Source organism: Onthophagus taurus, chromosome 2 (genome assembly GCF_036711975.1).
Source record: "Onthophagus taurus isolate NC chromosome 2, IU_Otau_3.0, whole genome shotgun sequence".
Taxonomy (NCBI): domain Eukaryota; kingdom Metazoa; phylum Arthropoda; class Insecta; order Coleoptera; family Scarabaeidae; genus Onthophagus; species Onthophagus taurus.
The window spans coordinates 29,959,691-29,977,273 of record NC_091967.1 but is presented as its reverse complement, the minus strand read 5'-3'; the positions used below and the strand labels follow the sequence as shown (position 1 = coordinate 29,977,273).

At 33.6% G+C, this 17,583-nt stretch overlaps 1 protein-coding gene across 1 annotated transcript; it reads right to left on the bottom strand.

Annotated features, from left to right (window-relative positions):
- Positions 1-5,925: 5,925 nt before the first annotated feature.
- LOC139432734 (uncharacterized) lies at positions 5,926-10,737 on the bottom strand. Its single transcript, XM_071201501.1, has one exon. The coding sequence runs from the start codon at positions 10,735-10,737 to the stop codon at positions 5,926-5,928; it is 4,812 nt and encodes a 1,603-aa protein (XP_071057602.1).
- Between the last annotated feature and the right edge of the window lie 6,846 nt (positions 10,738-17,583).

Below are 17,583 nucleotides of genomic sequence, written 5' to 3'. Positions count from 1 at the left end.
TGGTAATATTATTGACCATGCTTGGCTTCCAAAAACTCTCAATTTCGACAAATCATTTATCTTGTACCATCTTGTGGCTGGAGTTTCTCCTTTATTTGCCTCTGTAGGTGATCTGTTTAACTCATACGCTGAACAATGGATTGCTTCACCCCATAATTCTCTTGGTAAATTTGTTTCTGCAAATTTGGTTCTAACCTTGTTCAAAAGAGTTCTGTTCATCCTTTCTGATGTACCATTTTCTTGAGGAGTATGTGACATTGTATACTCTAATCTAATACCCTTATTTCTACAAAACATTTTAAAATAATTAGAAACAAATTTCCCTCCATTATCCAACCTTATTCTCTGTGTTTTTTGATCATGTTGAGTTTTAATTAATTTTACAAAGTCAATTAAATTTTGCTGTGCTTCATTTTTGTTTCTTAATAGTTTAACAATTAAAAAATGAGAATAATCATCGATTAAAACTTGAAAGTATTTATAGCCTTCATAAGTTGGTGTGGCTATTGGTCCGGCAACATCCGAATGTATCACCTATTCTAACTGATTTCTTTTCACAATTATAAAATGGTTTACGGGTACTTTTACCTTCTATAAAACTTTTACAAATTTCGTTAGTACTTGGTAATCCTAACAATTTTAAACCATACCTGTTTACATGACCTAATCTTCTGTGCCAAATATTTTTATCTACATTGTCTTTAGCTGTATAATTATGTTCATCTTTCTTAACAAAACCATCTATAACATTATCCGGCTTAAAGTCTACGTTTAAGTAAAACAAATCATTATAAGAATTACAATTAAATGTTAAATTATTGTTAGATATAACACCATACTTTTTACCAGATCTATTATCAAACATTATCTTAAAGTCCTTTTTTAATAACTTAGATACAGATAATAAATTAAAGCCCATGCCCTGAACTATCAGTGCCTCCAACATAATTTCTTTATCCTGACAAATACCCTTAATAATACCTTGTTTCTTAGCATACAATATTTCGTTATTTTTCGCTGTTCCAATTTTGACTTCCGATTTCAACTTCGTAACATTTGACATATACTTCTCCATTTCTCCCATGACCATGTGTTGCGTACAGCCTGAATCCAAGATAAAATCTCCCACATCATTGATAGAATTAGCATTCAAGGCAATAAATGAATTTCATCAGCTACATTTACTTTTGAGCTCCCTTGTGAATTCAAATAATTTTGGGTTCGATTTTGTCCCTTATTATATTGATTGAAGCCTCTGCCGCTTCCTCTTCTACCTCTTGAATTTCCCCTATACATTGAATTGAAAGCTTGACGACATTCTGCAAACTTATGGCCTACTTTACCACATTTATAACAAGTTAATTGACTTATTTTAAAAGATACTTCAGATTGATTATTGATTTGCCCTTGTTTCGTTGTTAACTTTAATTCCTCGTCTAATAATCTTGACTTTACGAAGCCCATGGTTACTTTACTATTCATTGTTTCTATTGCTGTGATTACTGAATCAAAGTCTTCATTAAGTGTCAATAGAAGATGACATACTTTGTCCTCTTCTTCAACCTTTCATCCAACACCTTTCAACTCCCTTATTAACTTATCAAACTTCTGGAAATGATCTTCAAGTTTTTCATTTCTTTTATGTTTTAGTACGAGAAGCCTTTTCTTAAGTGTTAATCTGGTGAATACACTTCTACGTTGAAACACATCCTCGAGAGATTTTAACATTCCCTTAGCTGTTGTTGAATCTTTTATAATGTCTAAATGTTTATCGCTTACACATTGAACCATAACAGATTTTGCTTTTGAGTCCCTGATTTTAAATCCATTCTTCTGTTTTTCTTCAGTAAAATCATCAATCACTTTTTCTAATGTATCTTCTAATTGTTTCTCTTCTAATAAAGCCCGTACTCTAAAACACGTAACATATAAGTACGAAGGCTTTCACGGCCGGTGTGAATTAAACTAAAATTAGAACTAAAACTAGAAACTTTCGGGTTTTGCCGTGCGTCTTTTAATAAAAGGTTTGACGTTTCGGATGCCATGTTGCAACCTTCTTCAGAAACTGGTTCGAAGTGACGAGATCAAAAATCGGTAACTATATATAAGTCGGAAAAACTAATTAATAATCAGTTAACGCTAATTACAAGCTAATTATTAACTAATTGCGTCTCGTCCGGTGTAAGGCGGGAGGTCTTCGTATTCACCATCATGTTCCATGTTCTGCTAATTGTTCTGCTTATTGTCTTGTAAATATGCATCGCACATTTAATGTTAACACCGTTGTTCTTGAATGTCAGGCTTCTAAATTGCTTGGCACGTGCTATTACTTTCATTTTAACTTTTTTTTTTATAAATATCAAATTTCAATTTATTGTCAATAGTTATCCCTAAATATTTGCATGTCTTCTTTGGCTGGACCAAGGTGTTCGCTAATCTGATGGTCGGAGGATATTCAGATGTCCGATGAAAAGGTAGAAGCAGTTGTGATTTCAGAGGGTTTATGTGAATTCGCCAAATTTTGAACCATTTTTCTACATCCACAGTCAATGTTTGAAGTCTATTTAATGCTTTTTTTAAGGTCGTATTGTGAGTGACTAACGCTGTATCATCCGTATACTGCAGCATATAAGCAGAGTTTCTAGGTACTATGGGCATCATATCATGTACGACAATATTAAACAAAGTTGGAGAAAGCGAAGAACCCTGCGGCACTCCTTGTTTTAGATAAAACACATTGGAGGTTGTTTCATTTACCTTGACACTGTTACGGTTGTATTTTTCCTTAATGCTTCATTTGTGTGTTTAACCTTTACTTTCCCAATTCTTTGTTTTAATTTTATTTTGGGTTAGATGTTTTATTTTGTTATCGAGTATTTTGAGTGGCATAAATTGCGCGATGATTTATTTTGTTTACTTTTTGAAGATCTCCTTTCATGATTTTCCTTTTTCCTTTTCAATTTATTTTCCCCTAAACTTATTTTACTTCTTCGTTTCCCCTAAAAGATGATGTTAATTTTTACATATTCTTGCTTGTGCGCAAGTATCTATTTTTTGTGAATTTTTGAGGATATTTATCGTCTGTGTAAGATTTTCTCTTCCTCTTTTCAAGTTAGATCAGTACGTGTACGCACGTAGAGTTACGTGGATTTTTGGTAAAGCTTTTTGAATTTTTCGCGTGGTGATTAGTTCGTAATCCAAATTTTTGGGATTCATCTGCGTGTTGTGCAATTTATTGGTAACGTTTTTGCACGTCCAATTTTCTGTTTGTTCCGGATTAAACCGTATTTTGCAACTTTTCTAAGTTTTTCTGACTAAACCTCGAAGATCTGAGGTAAGATATTTTTATTAATTGAAATATATTTTTATATTTTCCCTTACACTTTCATACCTTCATTTATTCAAACATACAACCTTTTACCACCAAATAATCATCATTATAATAATATTAACATTATCATAATTAAACTATTATCATCATTTTTTTTATATCTTATTTTTCTATCCTTTCTACTCTTTTATATATTTTTTTCTCTAATTTCCTCGTGTTCATTTAAGGTTTTAATTGAAGAGCATAAATTTTGACAACCTATCTGTAACATTTTCGAAACAGAAGTTTGGTTATTTTGTGAGATTTTTAATCCATTTTCGAAGTTCTACCTTTTCGGAGGGGTTCTTCCTTGAGGATTTTGGTCGAAGTTGCATTGCTAAACTAAGTCAAGTCAAGTCAAGTCAAGACAATGTCCGATCTAAACGTTGTTTTTTTTGTACACCGCTTACCGGTGAACTTTTATTCATTTAATTATTACAATCGAAATTAATCAGGGGTAATCTTTTCTTTCTCGGCGCCATACTGATATCAGGGGTACGCGCAATTCAATTCAAATTTATATTTTTTTTTGCGTACTTGTTTTGGTCATTTATTTCAATATTTTTTTTTGGTACGCCAATGATTCTTTTCTTTTTTCGTGTTGCTTCATGCTTGCTGAACAACAACATTGTTACTTATATCACAATAATATTTTTTACTTACCTTATTATTTTTTTTTTTATTTTTACCATTAAATATTTTTTTCACAACTTAAAATATCTCGAACTGTTTATTTTTTTGTGTTTTCTTATTTTTTTGTTTGTATCTACTTGTGTCGATTGCATCACTTTACCATCTCACGTCATAGTTCGTGGACAACGCAGGGTTAACTGTGTGGCGCCTTATAAATGCGTTAGTTATTAAATTGCTAATCGATTGTGTTGTTCTTTTTTTTGTATTCATAAGTCTTCACAATGCACAGAGTTCGATTGGTTAAAAAACTGTCAATTAGTGCCACCATGGCTCTAAGAACATTCATTGCTGAGAGCTTATATTCTTATACCCTTTGTGTCATACCGAATCAAAAACTTTTTTAACTTCCAAGCAAAGAATTGCAGTTTTTTCCTTTTTAAGCTTGCTCATAGATATGTTGGAAGTTAATATTGATAATGGATTAATCGTGGATGCTTTTGGTTTGAAGCCAAATTGATGATCAGGAATGTATCTATCCACAAAATCCCATAACATCTTTTTAGCAGTGTTTCAAAGTTTTTCCCAATTACAGGTAGGAGTGTAATCGGTCTATAACCGATAGGAGTTATTATATTTCCACCTTTTTTGGGTATGCAAATTACAATACCCGTTTTCCATTCGTGTGAAAAGAGATGTTTAGAAATACAAAAGTTATACATCTTAATAATAAATTCATGAACTTTTCCATCCAACTGTCTCAACATCTTCTTATTGATATTATCATAACCGGGTGCAGAGATTTTACCCTTTGATATTACATCCCAGTAATCTTGTTCGTTGATCACTAGGTCATTGTTGGCTTCCACTGCATTATGTTGAAAATCATCATACCAGTGCTCCACCTCTTGAAGTTTGACATGGTCAAAGCCTGCATCATTCAAAAAGTCAAAACATTTTTGTAAATATTCAGCATGTATTCGGCCTAAGTCTTCTTCTGAAGTTTGATGAGTATTGGAAATGGGGTCTGTTAATGCAAAAGAAGTCTGACTTCTGTTGTAATTGGTTTGAGATTATTATGATTAAAATCTCCAATTATTATAGAATTTGGGTACAAAGATGTTTTAATAAAAATTGTTTCATCGATCGCGCTGCTGACATGTATTTAAACTAACAAAATATGCAATTTTTCATTACTCAGAGGAATACTTGTATAAATTCACTCATTACGTAAGTTGTTAATTCTTGAAGAGTTTTCTACTTTCATTGCCAGAGATTTTTTAGCCATCGTAACCGCACCTCCGACCACATGATCGTCCAATTGCGGAATCTAATAGTTTGATCTGGTTTGGTTTCCACAAACATAGCACAATCAATATCGTTAACTGTAAATTAAATAAGATTTATTTCGGAAGCTGTTAATGTTAGCATAAATAAATCGTAAAACTCAGGCATTTTGAACACCCATAATAGTGGCTTGTATACCATGTATTCTATGGTCTACCATGATAATGTTGTTTTGCAAGAGTTTAGAATTTACTCAGTTAATTAACAATGAAAATGAATTGTTTCGAATAAAATAAAATGTCATTGAATTAGAAAGAAATAGTCTTACTTTTCATTATTTGAAGCACTATCACTGAATTAAACTTTATATGAGGCGATCTGAAGAAGTTACTTGAGAAAAACGAAAAATGAGAAGACGCACTTTTGGATTTTTGACAGATGTGTTTTTTTATTTTAATTGAACGAAAGGTAACTAGATACAAATGCTTTTTAAGACGAATAAAATTATTTAAATTAAAGAGTTAATTAACATTTTTAACATTTCGCCCCCCTTGCCTAAATATAGGCAACACAAAAAACATGAGTGAAATTCTTAATTACAAAACAAAATCGATCAATCGAAACGTGCTTATTGGTGCTTATTGAGTATCGCTGTCATCGGTTTCAACTTCCGGTAATAAACAAATTTTTGTTATGGGCCGCATGAGTGTCGTTGTTGGTGTTCGTAAAGTTACAACTCTTATGCGACCATCAGGACCAGAGTGCATTTCTGTTATTCGCGCAATAGCCCATTTCGAAGGAGGAAGACGTTCATCTTTAATTAAGTCTAACCGTCCTAACTGTGGAATATTCTTGGCTTCGAACCACTTACTGGCGTTTTGTATAGATTGGAGGTAATAAACGGACCAATGTTTCCAAAAGCTTTCAATCATTTGTCTTAGATGTTGCCATCTGGAGAGACGAGAGATTTTGAAATCAAGAAGAGATGGTTCAGGTACAACGGCTAGAGAACTTCCAATCAAAAAGTGACCGGGTGTAAGTACATCGTAATTAAGAGGATCATTGGAAACTGCGCAGAGAGGCCGTGAATTCATAACGGCTTCAATTTGAACTAAGACAGTAACGAATTCTTCATACGTGAGTGTAGTAAAACCAATGATTTTCTTTAAGTGACTTTTAACAATTCTGATATTTCCTTCCCATTTTCCGCCTAAGTGAGGCGCTGAAGGCGGATTAAACTTCCAGTTTGTACCATCGTTGCTTAGAATGTTCGCTAGATGTTTCCATTCATTGGAAGATTTGTTGAAAAGAGCTCGAAGTTCTCTATCGGCTCCGATCAGGTTTGTACCACAATCACTATAGAGGCATTCACATATTCCTCTACGGCCGGTGAATCTTTTGTAGGCGGCAAGAAATCCATCAGTGGTATAATCGGTAACGACGTGAACCGCTGATGTACTTAAACAAATGAAAATGATCAAATAACTCTTATAGAGTTTACCACCTCGTCCTCTCATTGTTCGTAATTGAAATGGTCCTGCATAATCGACGCCAGAGTGTAAAAATGGTCGGGATTGATTCACTCGGGCAGGAGGAAGCTGTCCCATTAGTTGTTGGCTGGTTATAACTTTATGTTTCGCACACACCATACATCTATTGATATAAGAACGAACAGGAACACGACCACCAACCACCCAAAATCGTCGTCGGATTGAAGACAAGGTAAATTGTGTACCTCCATGAAGTGTAGATTTATGGTGATGATCAATGATAAGACTTGTGATAACTGACAGCTTGAGGATGATAATAGGATGTTTTTCATCATATTCCAAGTTGGCGAATTTGAGACGTCCAGTTATTCGGAGAAACCCATTGCCATCAATGAACGGAGACAGTCGGAAGAGGGAACTTGATTTTGGAATGACTCTTTTTGACGATAATAAGGTAATTTCTTCGGAAAATTGAAGCTGCTGACTCTCTCGAACCCAAAACATTAGAGCATTATTAATTTCGGCAGGAGATAGAACGTCTGAAACATGAGAATAAAGATTATTTCTTTTAAAAATTCTCATACACCACGCGGTGATACGAAGCAGTCTTCTCAGGGAAGAATAGCGATGTTTTAGGTCCCAACCATCATCAGCTTTAGTTGAAATATTTGAACTTTTCAGTCTTCTTTCCAGATCAGTCTCATCAGAAGAATTGAGATGAATTGATGGCCACTCAGAGGGAGATGCGACAAGCCATGAAGGTCCAACCCACCAAAGAGAATTTTCTTGTAATTTGGCCACGGAAACACCTCGAGAAACCAAATCCGCTGGGTTGTCACCACTTGGTACGTGATGCCATTGAACGTTGACCAACTCGTGAATCTCTGTGACTCTATTTCTTACGTAGTCCTTCCATCGAGATGGATGACTTTTAATCCATGCAAGAACCACTGTTGAATCAGTCCACAAGTGCACCGGACAGTCTGAGAGATTTAACACGTTTTGAACACGTTTAATTAAACGAGTAAGCAGAACTGCCGCACATAGTTCGAGACGGGGAATGGTAACGCGTTTTAGAGGCGACACTTTTGATTTTGAAATTAGTAACGAAACGCGCACTTCTTTATTTGTTAAAACGCGAAGATATACGACTGCCCCGTACGCGTCGAAGGAAGCGTCAGAAAACCCGTGAACTTCGATTGATTCAGTTCTATCGGAAGTCCCAAGCCATCTGGGTACATGAATTGTCGGAATTTGATTATAACTTTTTATGAATGTCTGCCACTTTTCTTCCAGATTATTAGGGAGATTCTCATCCCAATCGAGATGTTGCACCCATAGTTGTTGCATAAAAACTTTTGCAATAATTGTCAATGGAGAAAGCCAACCGAGAGGGTCGAATAAACGAGCAATAAAAGACAGAACTTCACGTTTGGTTGTCGATTTGGACATGTTATAAGAAGCGCGACAAACGAATAAAAACAGATCTTCAATGTTATTCCATAATAAACCCAAGGCGCGTAGTTTATTATCTTCTTCAACTGAATAAGTATGGGCACTAGATAATACATCTAAAGGTAAATGAACAAGAGCATCTTGATGATTTGAAACCCACTTCCTTGCAGTGAAACCTGCTGATTTTAGAATTTTATTGAGCTCGAAGATTATTTCGTGAACTTTGTCTATGCTATTTGCTCCAGAGAAGATATCATCCACATATGTATTCAATTTAAGGATTTCTGAGCCTTGAGGAAGGTTTTCTGAGTTATCATCAGCGAGCTGACGTAAGCATCTAAGAGCTAAATATGGAGCGCTAGAGAGACCATAAGTAACAGTTGAAAGTTGACGTAATTCCATTCTCTTAAACATTTGTAGCGCTGATGTGTATGAATTTCCCAATTCTTGGGGCGATTTGCTAAATGGAAGGCGAACGATAAAGCGTCCGTTCGAATTACGAGAGTAAGTTTTTGCAAAATGTTCCTCACATTTAACCTCTTCTGGTGAAAGGCACGGTGGTAAGTTACATAAATTTTCTTCTTGTTTCCAGAACCTTTGCATCAGATCAAGAAATTCGTAATCTATAGAACATTGAAAACCGTAAGCCTTTAATTCTTCAGGAGACGATGAGAGACTTCCAGATAATATCCATCCAAGTGAAGTTTGTTGCGCCATCAAAGAGCCATCATGATTTTTACGAATTCCCGTTTGAATAATTTTAGAATAAAAGCCGACTCCTAGAATTAAGTCTATTTTCTTAGATGAGGTAAAATCTGGATCAGCCAATAATATGTCGCTAAGATCAAAATCTAACGGGACGGTATTTCTTTGAGGCAGGTATGCCGTTAATTTAGATAATATTAATGCATCTTCCGTAAAGGTATAGGATTCGTTTATTCTAGAAAATAATTGTATTTGTACTGATCCATGTGAAATACTGGTCTGTTGGGATCCAATTCCAGAAATGGGTATGGTTTTAGAATGTCGAGGTAACTTTAATTGTTGAACCAATCCTTCCGAAATAAAACTCACTTCAGATCCCTGATCGATAAGAGCTCGTACTATACGACGTTCGCCCAGATGAGAAGTTACTCCAACCAGAGCAGTGGCTAGTAACACAGGAGTATGGACGTGATGTGAATGAATGAGATGGCTGGAAGTTGTTGAAATTGGCGTGAAAGTTGGAGCGTTTACTTGGAGTTGAGTGGAAAGATTGTTTGAATTCTTTTGAGAGTGAGAGTTTGTATGATCTGTTGATGGTTTATAATCATGGAGTGAAGTATGATGCTGTTTTTGACAAATTCGACATCTTTTACTTATTCTACAATTTTTACGAAGATGTGGTCCAAGACAATTGAAGCATAAATTCTTCGAAACGACGAAATCTGATCGCTGATTAGGCGTTTTTGTTAAATATTGTTGACAACCAGAAAGATAATGTGATGCTTGACAGAGGACACAAGTGCTTTTGAAAGGAGATGCATGGAAAGACTTTACATTGGAATTTTTATTGTACGTTGCTGAATTTTGATTAATTTTGCGATTAGCTAATTGTTCAATAGTTTCCAGAGCATGAAGTCGTCCTAATAGAAACAATTCAAGTTCGTCATAGGATGGTGGATTTTGATTATTTGCTAAAGATTTTTCCCAATCTTTTATCGTGTCAACATCGAGCTTTCGTACAATCATGTATACAAGAACATGATCCCAATGTTTTATAGGGCAACCTAAAGCTTCCAAAGCACCAAGAGATTCTTTAACTTCTCCCAGCAATCGTTTTAATTCAAGAGAAGAATCATTTTTTAATGAGCGAGAATTGAATAACGTGTTTAATTGAGAGTCAATCAATAATCTTTTATTTTCATAACGTTCCAATAGCATTTGCCAAGCGCGAGAGAAGTTATCATTTGTAATTACCACATTCTTTAATAATTGAGATGGTTCATCTGACAAACTCATTTTCAGGTAATGGAGTTTTTCCACGTCCGAAATGTTATCGTTATCGTGAATCATGGACATAAATAGATCTTTAAACTGCGACCAATTGCAATATTTTCCGTTGAATTTCGGTAAATTTATTTGAGGAAGATGGTGCGCTTGAGATTGAATGTTTTTTGAAGTTGAAATGTTAACATTTTGAAGAGAGAGATCATTCAAAAAATCTAGCATGGCTCCTTTCGATTCTATGTATTCTTCTTCGCACGTAAAGAATATGTCATCCGAAAAATAACTTTTATCCTTACAATCGGATTTGTATTTCGACAATAATGTATGCGAGTTATTGAATTCATTCCAATTAACCTCAAGGCGGTCCAATCGACTTTGTATATTTCCGCGGGGTCTTTTAACTATTGCTAGTTTTTTAAAATTGTCCAACGAACGCGAAATTTGGTGATACAACTCGTTTTGTCGTTCGAACACGGGGTTCAAGTCTTTAACCGCTTGCTCGCTCGGAGGAGCCATATTGAAACGAACTGGTTTTATTGACAAAAATGAAAATTAATGTTAATTAACTCGATTCGGCTTAACCGATCCGGCTCGAAGGACCAAATGTTTTGCAAGAGTTTAGAATTTACTCAGTTAATTAACAATGAAAATGAATTGTTTCGAATAAAATAAAATGTCATTGAATTAGAAAGAAATAGTCTTACTTTTCATTATTTGAAGCACTATCACTGAATTAAACTTTATATGAGGCGATCTGAAGAAGTTACTTGAGAAAAACGAAAAATGAGAAGACGCACTTTTGGATTTTTGACAGATGTGTTTTTTTATTTTAATTGAACGAAAGGTAACTAGATACAAATGCTTTTTAAGACGAATAAAATTATTTAAATTAAAGAGTTAATTAACATTTTTAACAAATGTATATATAATTTGCAGAGAACGATACTATTGTGTCTATTTGATGCTGTTCAATAAAACGTTGTTCTAATTTATTGATAATTTCCTGTCTTGTTTTTCCATTGGATGAATTAATTTTTACGGAGTAAGTGTTGATGATATGATCGTGTATAGTGATAGGTTGTAGTATGTATTCTGGTATTCTGGTTTATTTGCTGTTTTTATATGCGTGTTAGGTATTGGGGATTTTAAATCCTACATCGCGATCGTTTGCTGCTTCTTTTTTTGTTGATCTTGTTTTCGTGGGTCAGTTTTCCTTCGGTCGACCTCGTTTCCTTTGTGTTCGAAACTCGTCCTCCATGTCGTCCGATCCCGAAGCAATAAAGGCGGAATTAAAAGATGTTGAAGTCGACATTTCTCGGTCCCCAAAAAGGGGTATCTTAATTTAAAGTTGACACTTATAATCACTACAATATTGTAAACACTTTAGCCAAAATTTATGATAAGAACTGGTGGAATTTCCACTAAAAACAACTCTTTTATGAAGAGACTACAAAACACGAGTGGTCGAAAAGAACTCTGCATTCAGAATGATTTGTTAACGATTATTCTGGAAATTATATTGATAAGACAGTGGATATATAAGTAAATTTCTTTTAATTGCATTCATAAGTTTGCAAACGTAACACAAGTAATTCTACCGACACGCCTAAGCATTGTACGAAAGAAGTTAAAGAAGTAATGACTAATATACAATACAACAAATTTTTAAACAACACGTTTTATTTTTCTACATAATCTCGTACAGTTACAGTTGTTTGAGTAGGTTCTGAATGAATTCCAATACGTATATTTTATATGTATATTTATTTCTCCCGCTGTACTATTGCTAGGGCCACGAATCATCTTCTACATTGCAAGTGTTGGTGTTATCATCGACGACGCTGCCACCGTAACAAACCTCGTCTGCTGAAGAATCTTCATTTGACGAAAAATTCTCATCAGAACTTTCATTATCGTTAATATTAATAATGATAGGTTCAATTACCTCATCTACAATGTGTAGATGTGGTGTTCTTAGATGTGGTTTTAGTGTGTTCTTTTTCTCTATATTTCTTTTCTATGTTTACTGTGGCGCACACAATTTTCCCATAGATTTGGAGTTATTGTATTCATAGTCTCAATGCATAAATTTAAAACAGCGTTAGGCGGAGTTTTTGATCGCAAAAACTGTTGACTATACGGTAGGATTAGTGGGTGCGGCGCCGGCGATCAGACCAAAAAAAGTAACTAAATTATTACTTCGTTATTTCGAAACTTTATTGTTTCTTCTGCAGGTAATTACTAGAAAAAACCACCGAAGTTACTAACATGAAAAAAACAACTTTTAAATTTACTTACATCGTAGTTAAATGAAATCGGAGAAGTTGAAATACGCCAAAACAATTCTTGACTGCTCATTAAGACCAAAAAAGCCAAAGTCAATTGAACATTACAAGATGGATGAAGAGTTAAGAACTTAAAACGTGTATGAAACAATAAATGCGTTGAAAAACAATTTTTTTGAACCGGTTTAAACAACTTTGCGTCGATATTCTAGATCTAGCATTGTGTGAAAGTATTACCGATAAAACATGACGAAACCATTCTTCCTAATGTTGCTTGTTCATTTTGTGGTGGTAATCAGTTTTCGATTTCTTTTTTTCACCTGTGAAACACGTAAGGCAACCTTCCAAAAATCCTTTTTCGCTTCCTATGTGTAGAATAATAAGTTTTTGGCCAGAGCCAGATGGTCGTACAATTCCTCCTCTATAACCTTTTATTTCTTGTATTCCTCCTTGTAATGATCGAATGTGTCCGCGGTTTCTGGAGATGCTTTTTGAACCCATCCAAACTTTTTCGAATGATTAGCGCCACACCATGTTTTGTCTGTGTAATAAATTTTCCAACCTCCATTTCTATACTTTTCCATATTCAATAAAAAATCTTATCTTTGAGATGACATTTAAGGTGCTCCATTAGAATTGGTTTGTTATTTAATTTAAAAATTTTAAAAAAATGTAAAAATTTAACTAAAATTTAACTGTTTTAACCATCTTAATAGTGAACTTTCCGAAAATGTAGGAATATCGGAAACTTCGGTGGTAATTTTAAAAAAAGTTATCTTACAATAGGAAACTCTTTGTCCATGTAAAAGTTGAATCTTTCTTTAGGAGCTTCTATATTTCCATATTCAAAGCATTCTTTGTTTATTTTTTTAATAGTTCTTTCCGAATATCCAACAGCTTGTGCAGTTCGAGAACAACGGCATTCACATTTATAGGTTCACCTTTACCTTTTTCTTGGTGAAAACAATTTCTTACATTAGTAATTACTTCTTTGACTTCTTTCGTGCAATGCTTAGGCTTGTCGTTAGGATTGTTTGTATTACCTTTTCGATGACAATGGCGCAAACTTATGAATGCAATTAAAAGAAATTTACTTATATATCCACTGTCTTATCAATATAAGTTCCAGGATAATCGTCAACAAATCAACAATAAAGCCACACAACGAGTCCTTGACAAATACATTGTGTAATAATTTGTTGTTGTTTGTGTAAAACCGTATATAAACCCACGAATAGCAACAGTGATACCTCTAATCTACAGACAATAAGTTGTTGTAGTGACTAGTAAAAAATAGTGTGACTCATTTGTAAGAGTTGTAGGGCATATTATGTGCTACCAACTCATCTGGAATTCCCAGAGTCGAAAAGATTATTTTTAAAGTATCTATTATGCTTTCCGATGTTTTCGTTATTAATCGAACTACTTCCAACCACTTTGAATAATAATCAATCAGTACTTTTTTGAATGGACTATTTGGAATGTTATGACTAATCAAAGATTCTTTTATATTATTAGGTTTATATTTTTCACAAATCCTACACGACAATATAAATTGTTCTGTCATGGTTCATGTTAGGCCAAAAAAATTATTCCTTTGCTTTTAATCTTGTTTTCGTTATACCAAAGTGTGATGAAACAGTTATTTCATATCGATAAATACAATATGATTTAAGCCTTCATTCAATTTAATATATTCCCTTGGCCAACCTTCCATCACATACTTGATTAGTTGTAGCAAAGAGATGTCATTTTTTTTCTTTTTTAAATTGTTATTTTCTTTTAGCCGTTATGCTCAAATTCGCTTCAATACTATACACTATTTCAGTCCTAGTTAAGTCATCAGAAACTGATTCTCTGATAAATGATTTTGATAACAAATCCGCCGAAAACAACTTTTTTTCCAAAAGAGAGTATTCTAAATTTAAATTATGTCTTAATAATTTGCCGCCTCGGTGATGGTGTTTTATCTATATCATTTTTCATGATTCCTAATAAAGGTTTATTATCTGTCACATGCTAAAGAAATTGCAAGAAATTCTTTCTCGCATTGTGCATATCTTTTTTAAGTAAATAATTTAAGTAAATATAAATTGGCTGATCTTCTTGCATAGAGATGAGACAACAACCTAAACCATCTTTTGATGCATCTGTGTGTGAACTCAAAATATCTTTAATTTTTTCAAAGGTCTTGGTATAATTATCTGTCCACTGAAACACAATATTCTTTTTTAACAATTCTCTAATACTACTTGTCACTTCTGCAAAGTTGGGTATGAATTTTTTCAAATAATTTAAAACTTCTAACAATCTTTGTAATTCTTTAACATTCTTTGGATTTTCTATGCTATACAATGGCTTAACTCTATCCTGATCTGGTTTTATTCCGTCTTTATTAAAAGCATGACCCAAATACTTTACTTCACGCACTTTATACTGTAATTGTCTTTTATTGAACTTTATATTTAATTTCTTAGCCCTCTCTATGACTTGTTGTAAAATTTTATCATCTTCAGCATTATTTACCTTCGATGTCCCCAAAATTTTTTTCATTTACTCTAAAAGAATTCTGGTGCATTTGATAATCTAAAAGGTATCCCTAAGGAATTTATATAACCCAAAAACAGTACTGAATGTGCATAATGTACTGGACTCAGCGTCGAGTTCCACTTGGCAAAATCCATCTTTTAGATCTAACAGTGTAAACCAACTTTTATCTGTCAATCCTCCACAGTTGGAATTGTATAAAATTCTCGTTGTATTACTGTATTGAGATTCTGTGGGTGAATACATTATCTTAATGTTTTATCATTCTTTTCAATTATAACCAAAGTTGAAACTTAGTTTCTAATCGTTTTCTTAAAGCAATTGGAATTCGTCTTGCAGGTTTCGAAACTGGATTACTATTTTGTTTTATATTTATGTGACGCAACAAAAGCACCAATACCTTCAAAAATCTTAATATTTTTTTCTAACAGTTTAGTTTTTTCATTATCATTCAGCATTTTTATATTGTCTGTTTTTGCATAACCTAATTTAATTGACCTATCGACACGTATTATCGGATCTGATGTAACATCCGCTATTACCAAATCTATCTTGTTTACAACATTGTTATCTTTGATGTAACCCTAACGATCCCTAACGGTTCTATTTTAAATCCTCCATAAGCTTCTAACATTATAGTGCAAGGTTTAACTCGTTTTCACTTAAATATTTTTTATAATAACTTAATGGTAATACATTAACTTCTGACCCTGTATCAATCTTAAACTTAACTAAATTGTTCTTAATTTTTATTTCTTTGTAACAAGTTTTTGTGCCTGCTTTACTTACGCTATAATAATAATAATAATAATACATTTATTCACCCATCAATAATAAAAAGAAAGAAAACAATCAATAATAAAAACAAAAAAAAAGTAATAATAAATTCTAAATATTAACACAATCATGTAGGTGAATCACAAATGATAGTTCAGGTGAGTGGTACAACCACTCTCTGGTTTGCTAAATATATGCTAAACCACAGGAATGCTAAATATATTAATTACAAGCCTAAAAATATAAAGGAAACGGAAAAAAACATAATATAAGTAATAATTAGAGCTCGGATTTTTATGCAGTCAAATTATAGGAAATATGCGCATAAATATGCAAGCTTTTTATTCAAAATATGCAAAAATATGTGGAAATATATATTATCTATTTCTATCACATTTTTGTATATGTTGTGCACTTTTCACATGTTGTTCTATTTATTTTCTTCTTCTCACACGTTATCTTAAAAAGAATTGTAGGATTTATTTCTTTGTCTAGGTTTAATTAAGGTCCGAGAACTTTGGATGTTGATGTTTATTACATAAACATTTTAAAACAAAACTAACACGAACGAATGTATTTAACACTAATGACAATATACTGCTTTTATACTAAATTATATCTAACTTTGCTAACGACATATCTTCACGTCGACACGTCTTGTCGCCATCTTCTTTTTTTAACCTCCCCCGTCCGCGCCCTCTATTATTAAAATTAAACACCAACAATAAATAAAAACTACAATTCCTACACTCATCCACCCGACAGCGAATCTGCCTCAGATTTGGTTTGATTTTCGATCCATGGTTTCATATATTAGGAACATGTATCTATCATTTTGTTTCACCTTTGCTATTTGGTATGGACCTAAATATTTCTTTTGCAATTTTTGTCCACCAATGTTCCTTCCTTGTAGAGGAAAGACTTTCTTCTTCTCAAATTATACTCCTTTTTGTTCTCTTCTTGCACCTTTAATAGGTGTTTCTTACTCTCCTGCCTTATTGTCTCTCTTCCTTTGTTAAAGTCTTCCAATAAACATCCATCAATCAAGTCGCGGATACGTATATCTTCCTCGTTTTTCATTTTTATTCCAATCATCACTTCAAAGGGTGTTGTATTGATACTTCTCTGAGATTGATACTTCTTCTCAATTGTGTTGTTGATTAATCATTATTATTAATTTTTTTTGTGTTGTTTTTTTGCCTTAACGGTTGCTCTTTTGGCTGCTTCTTTTCCTTTTTTTTTTTTTGTTTTCTTCTTTTTCTTTCCTCTTTTCATGGATACTGGTTGTTCCTGCGGTTCCTTTCCCTCTACATCTTTTTCTTGCAATACATCAGGTGATACCTCAATTTTAGAGACCTACGACTCTTTCCAGGATGTCGAGGCGGGCGACGGTCACTCAAATTCCTATACGGGTGCACCTCTAACCGATCTCTTTCGTAATATTGATAATTTTGTCTCGATATGCCACATTAATGCGCAAAGTCTCAATGCTCATTTTGATGATTTTGTGGTCACATTTGAATCATGTGTTTTTGATATAATCATGATTAGCGAAACGTGGCTTCGGCCCACTCTTCCCTCAGCTTTCTTCTCCTTTCCAAATTATCATCTTATAAGAAACGATCGAGTGGACTCTCGCGGTGGGGGTGTGGCTTTATATATTCGTGATCACTTAAATACTAATATTATTGCACGATCCGATGGCTCACTGCAAGGTGCTGAATACTTGCTAATTGAAATTAAGATCAGTGGT

What these genes read in the sequence shown, in the direction of transcription:
- LOC139432734 (XM_071201501.1), bottom strand. Translation starts at nt 10,737, where the DNA reads ATGGCTCCTCCGAGCGAGCAAGCGGTTAAAGACTTGAACCCCGTGTTC.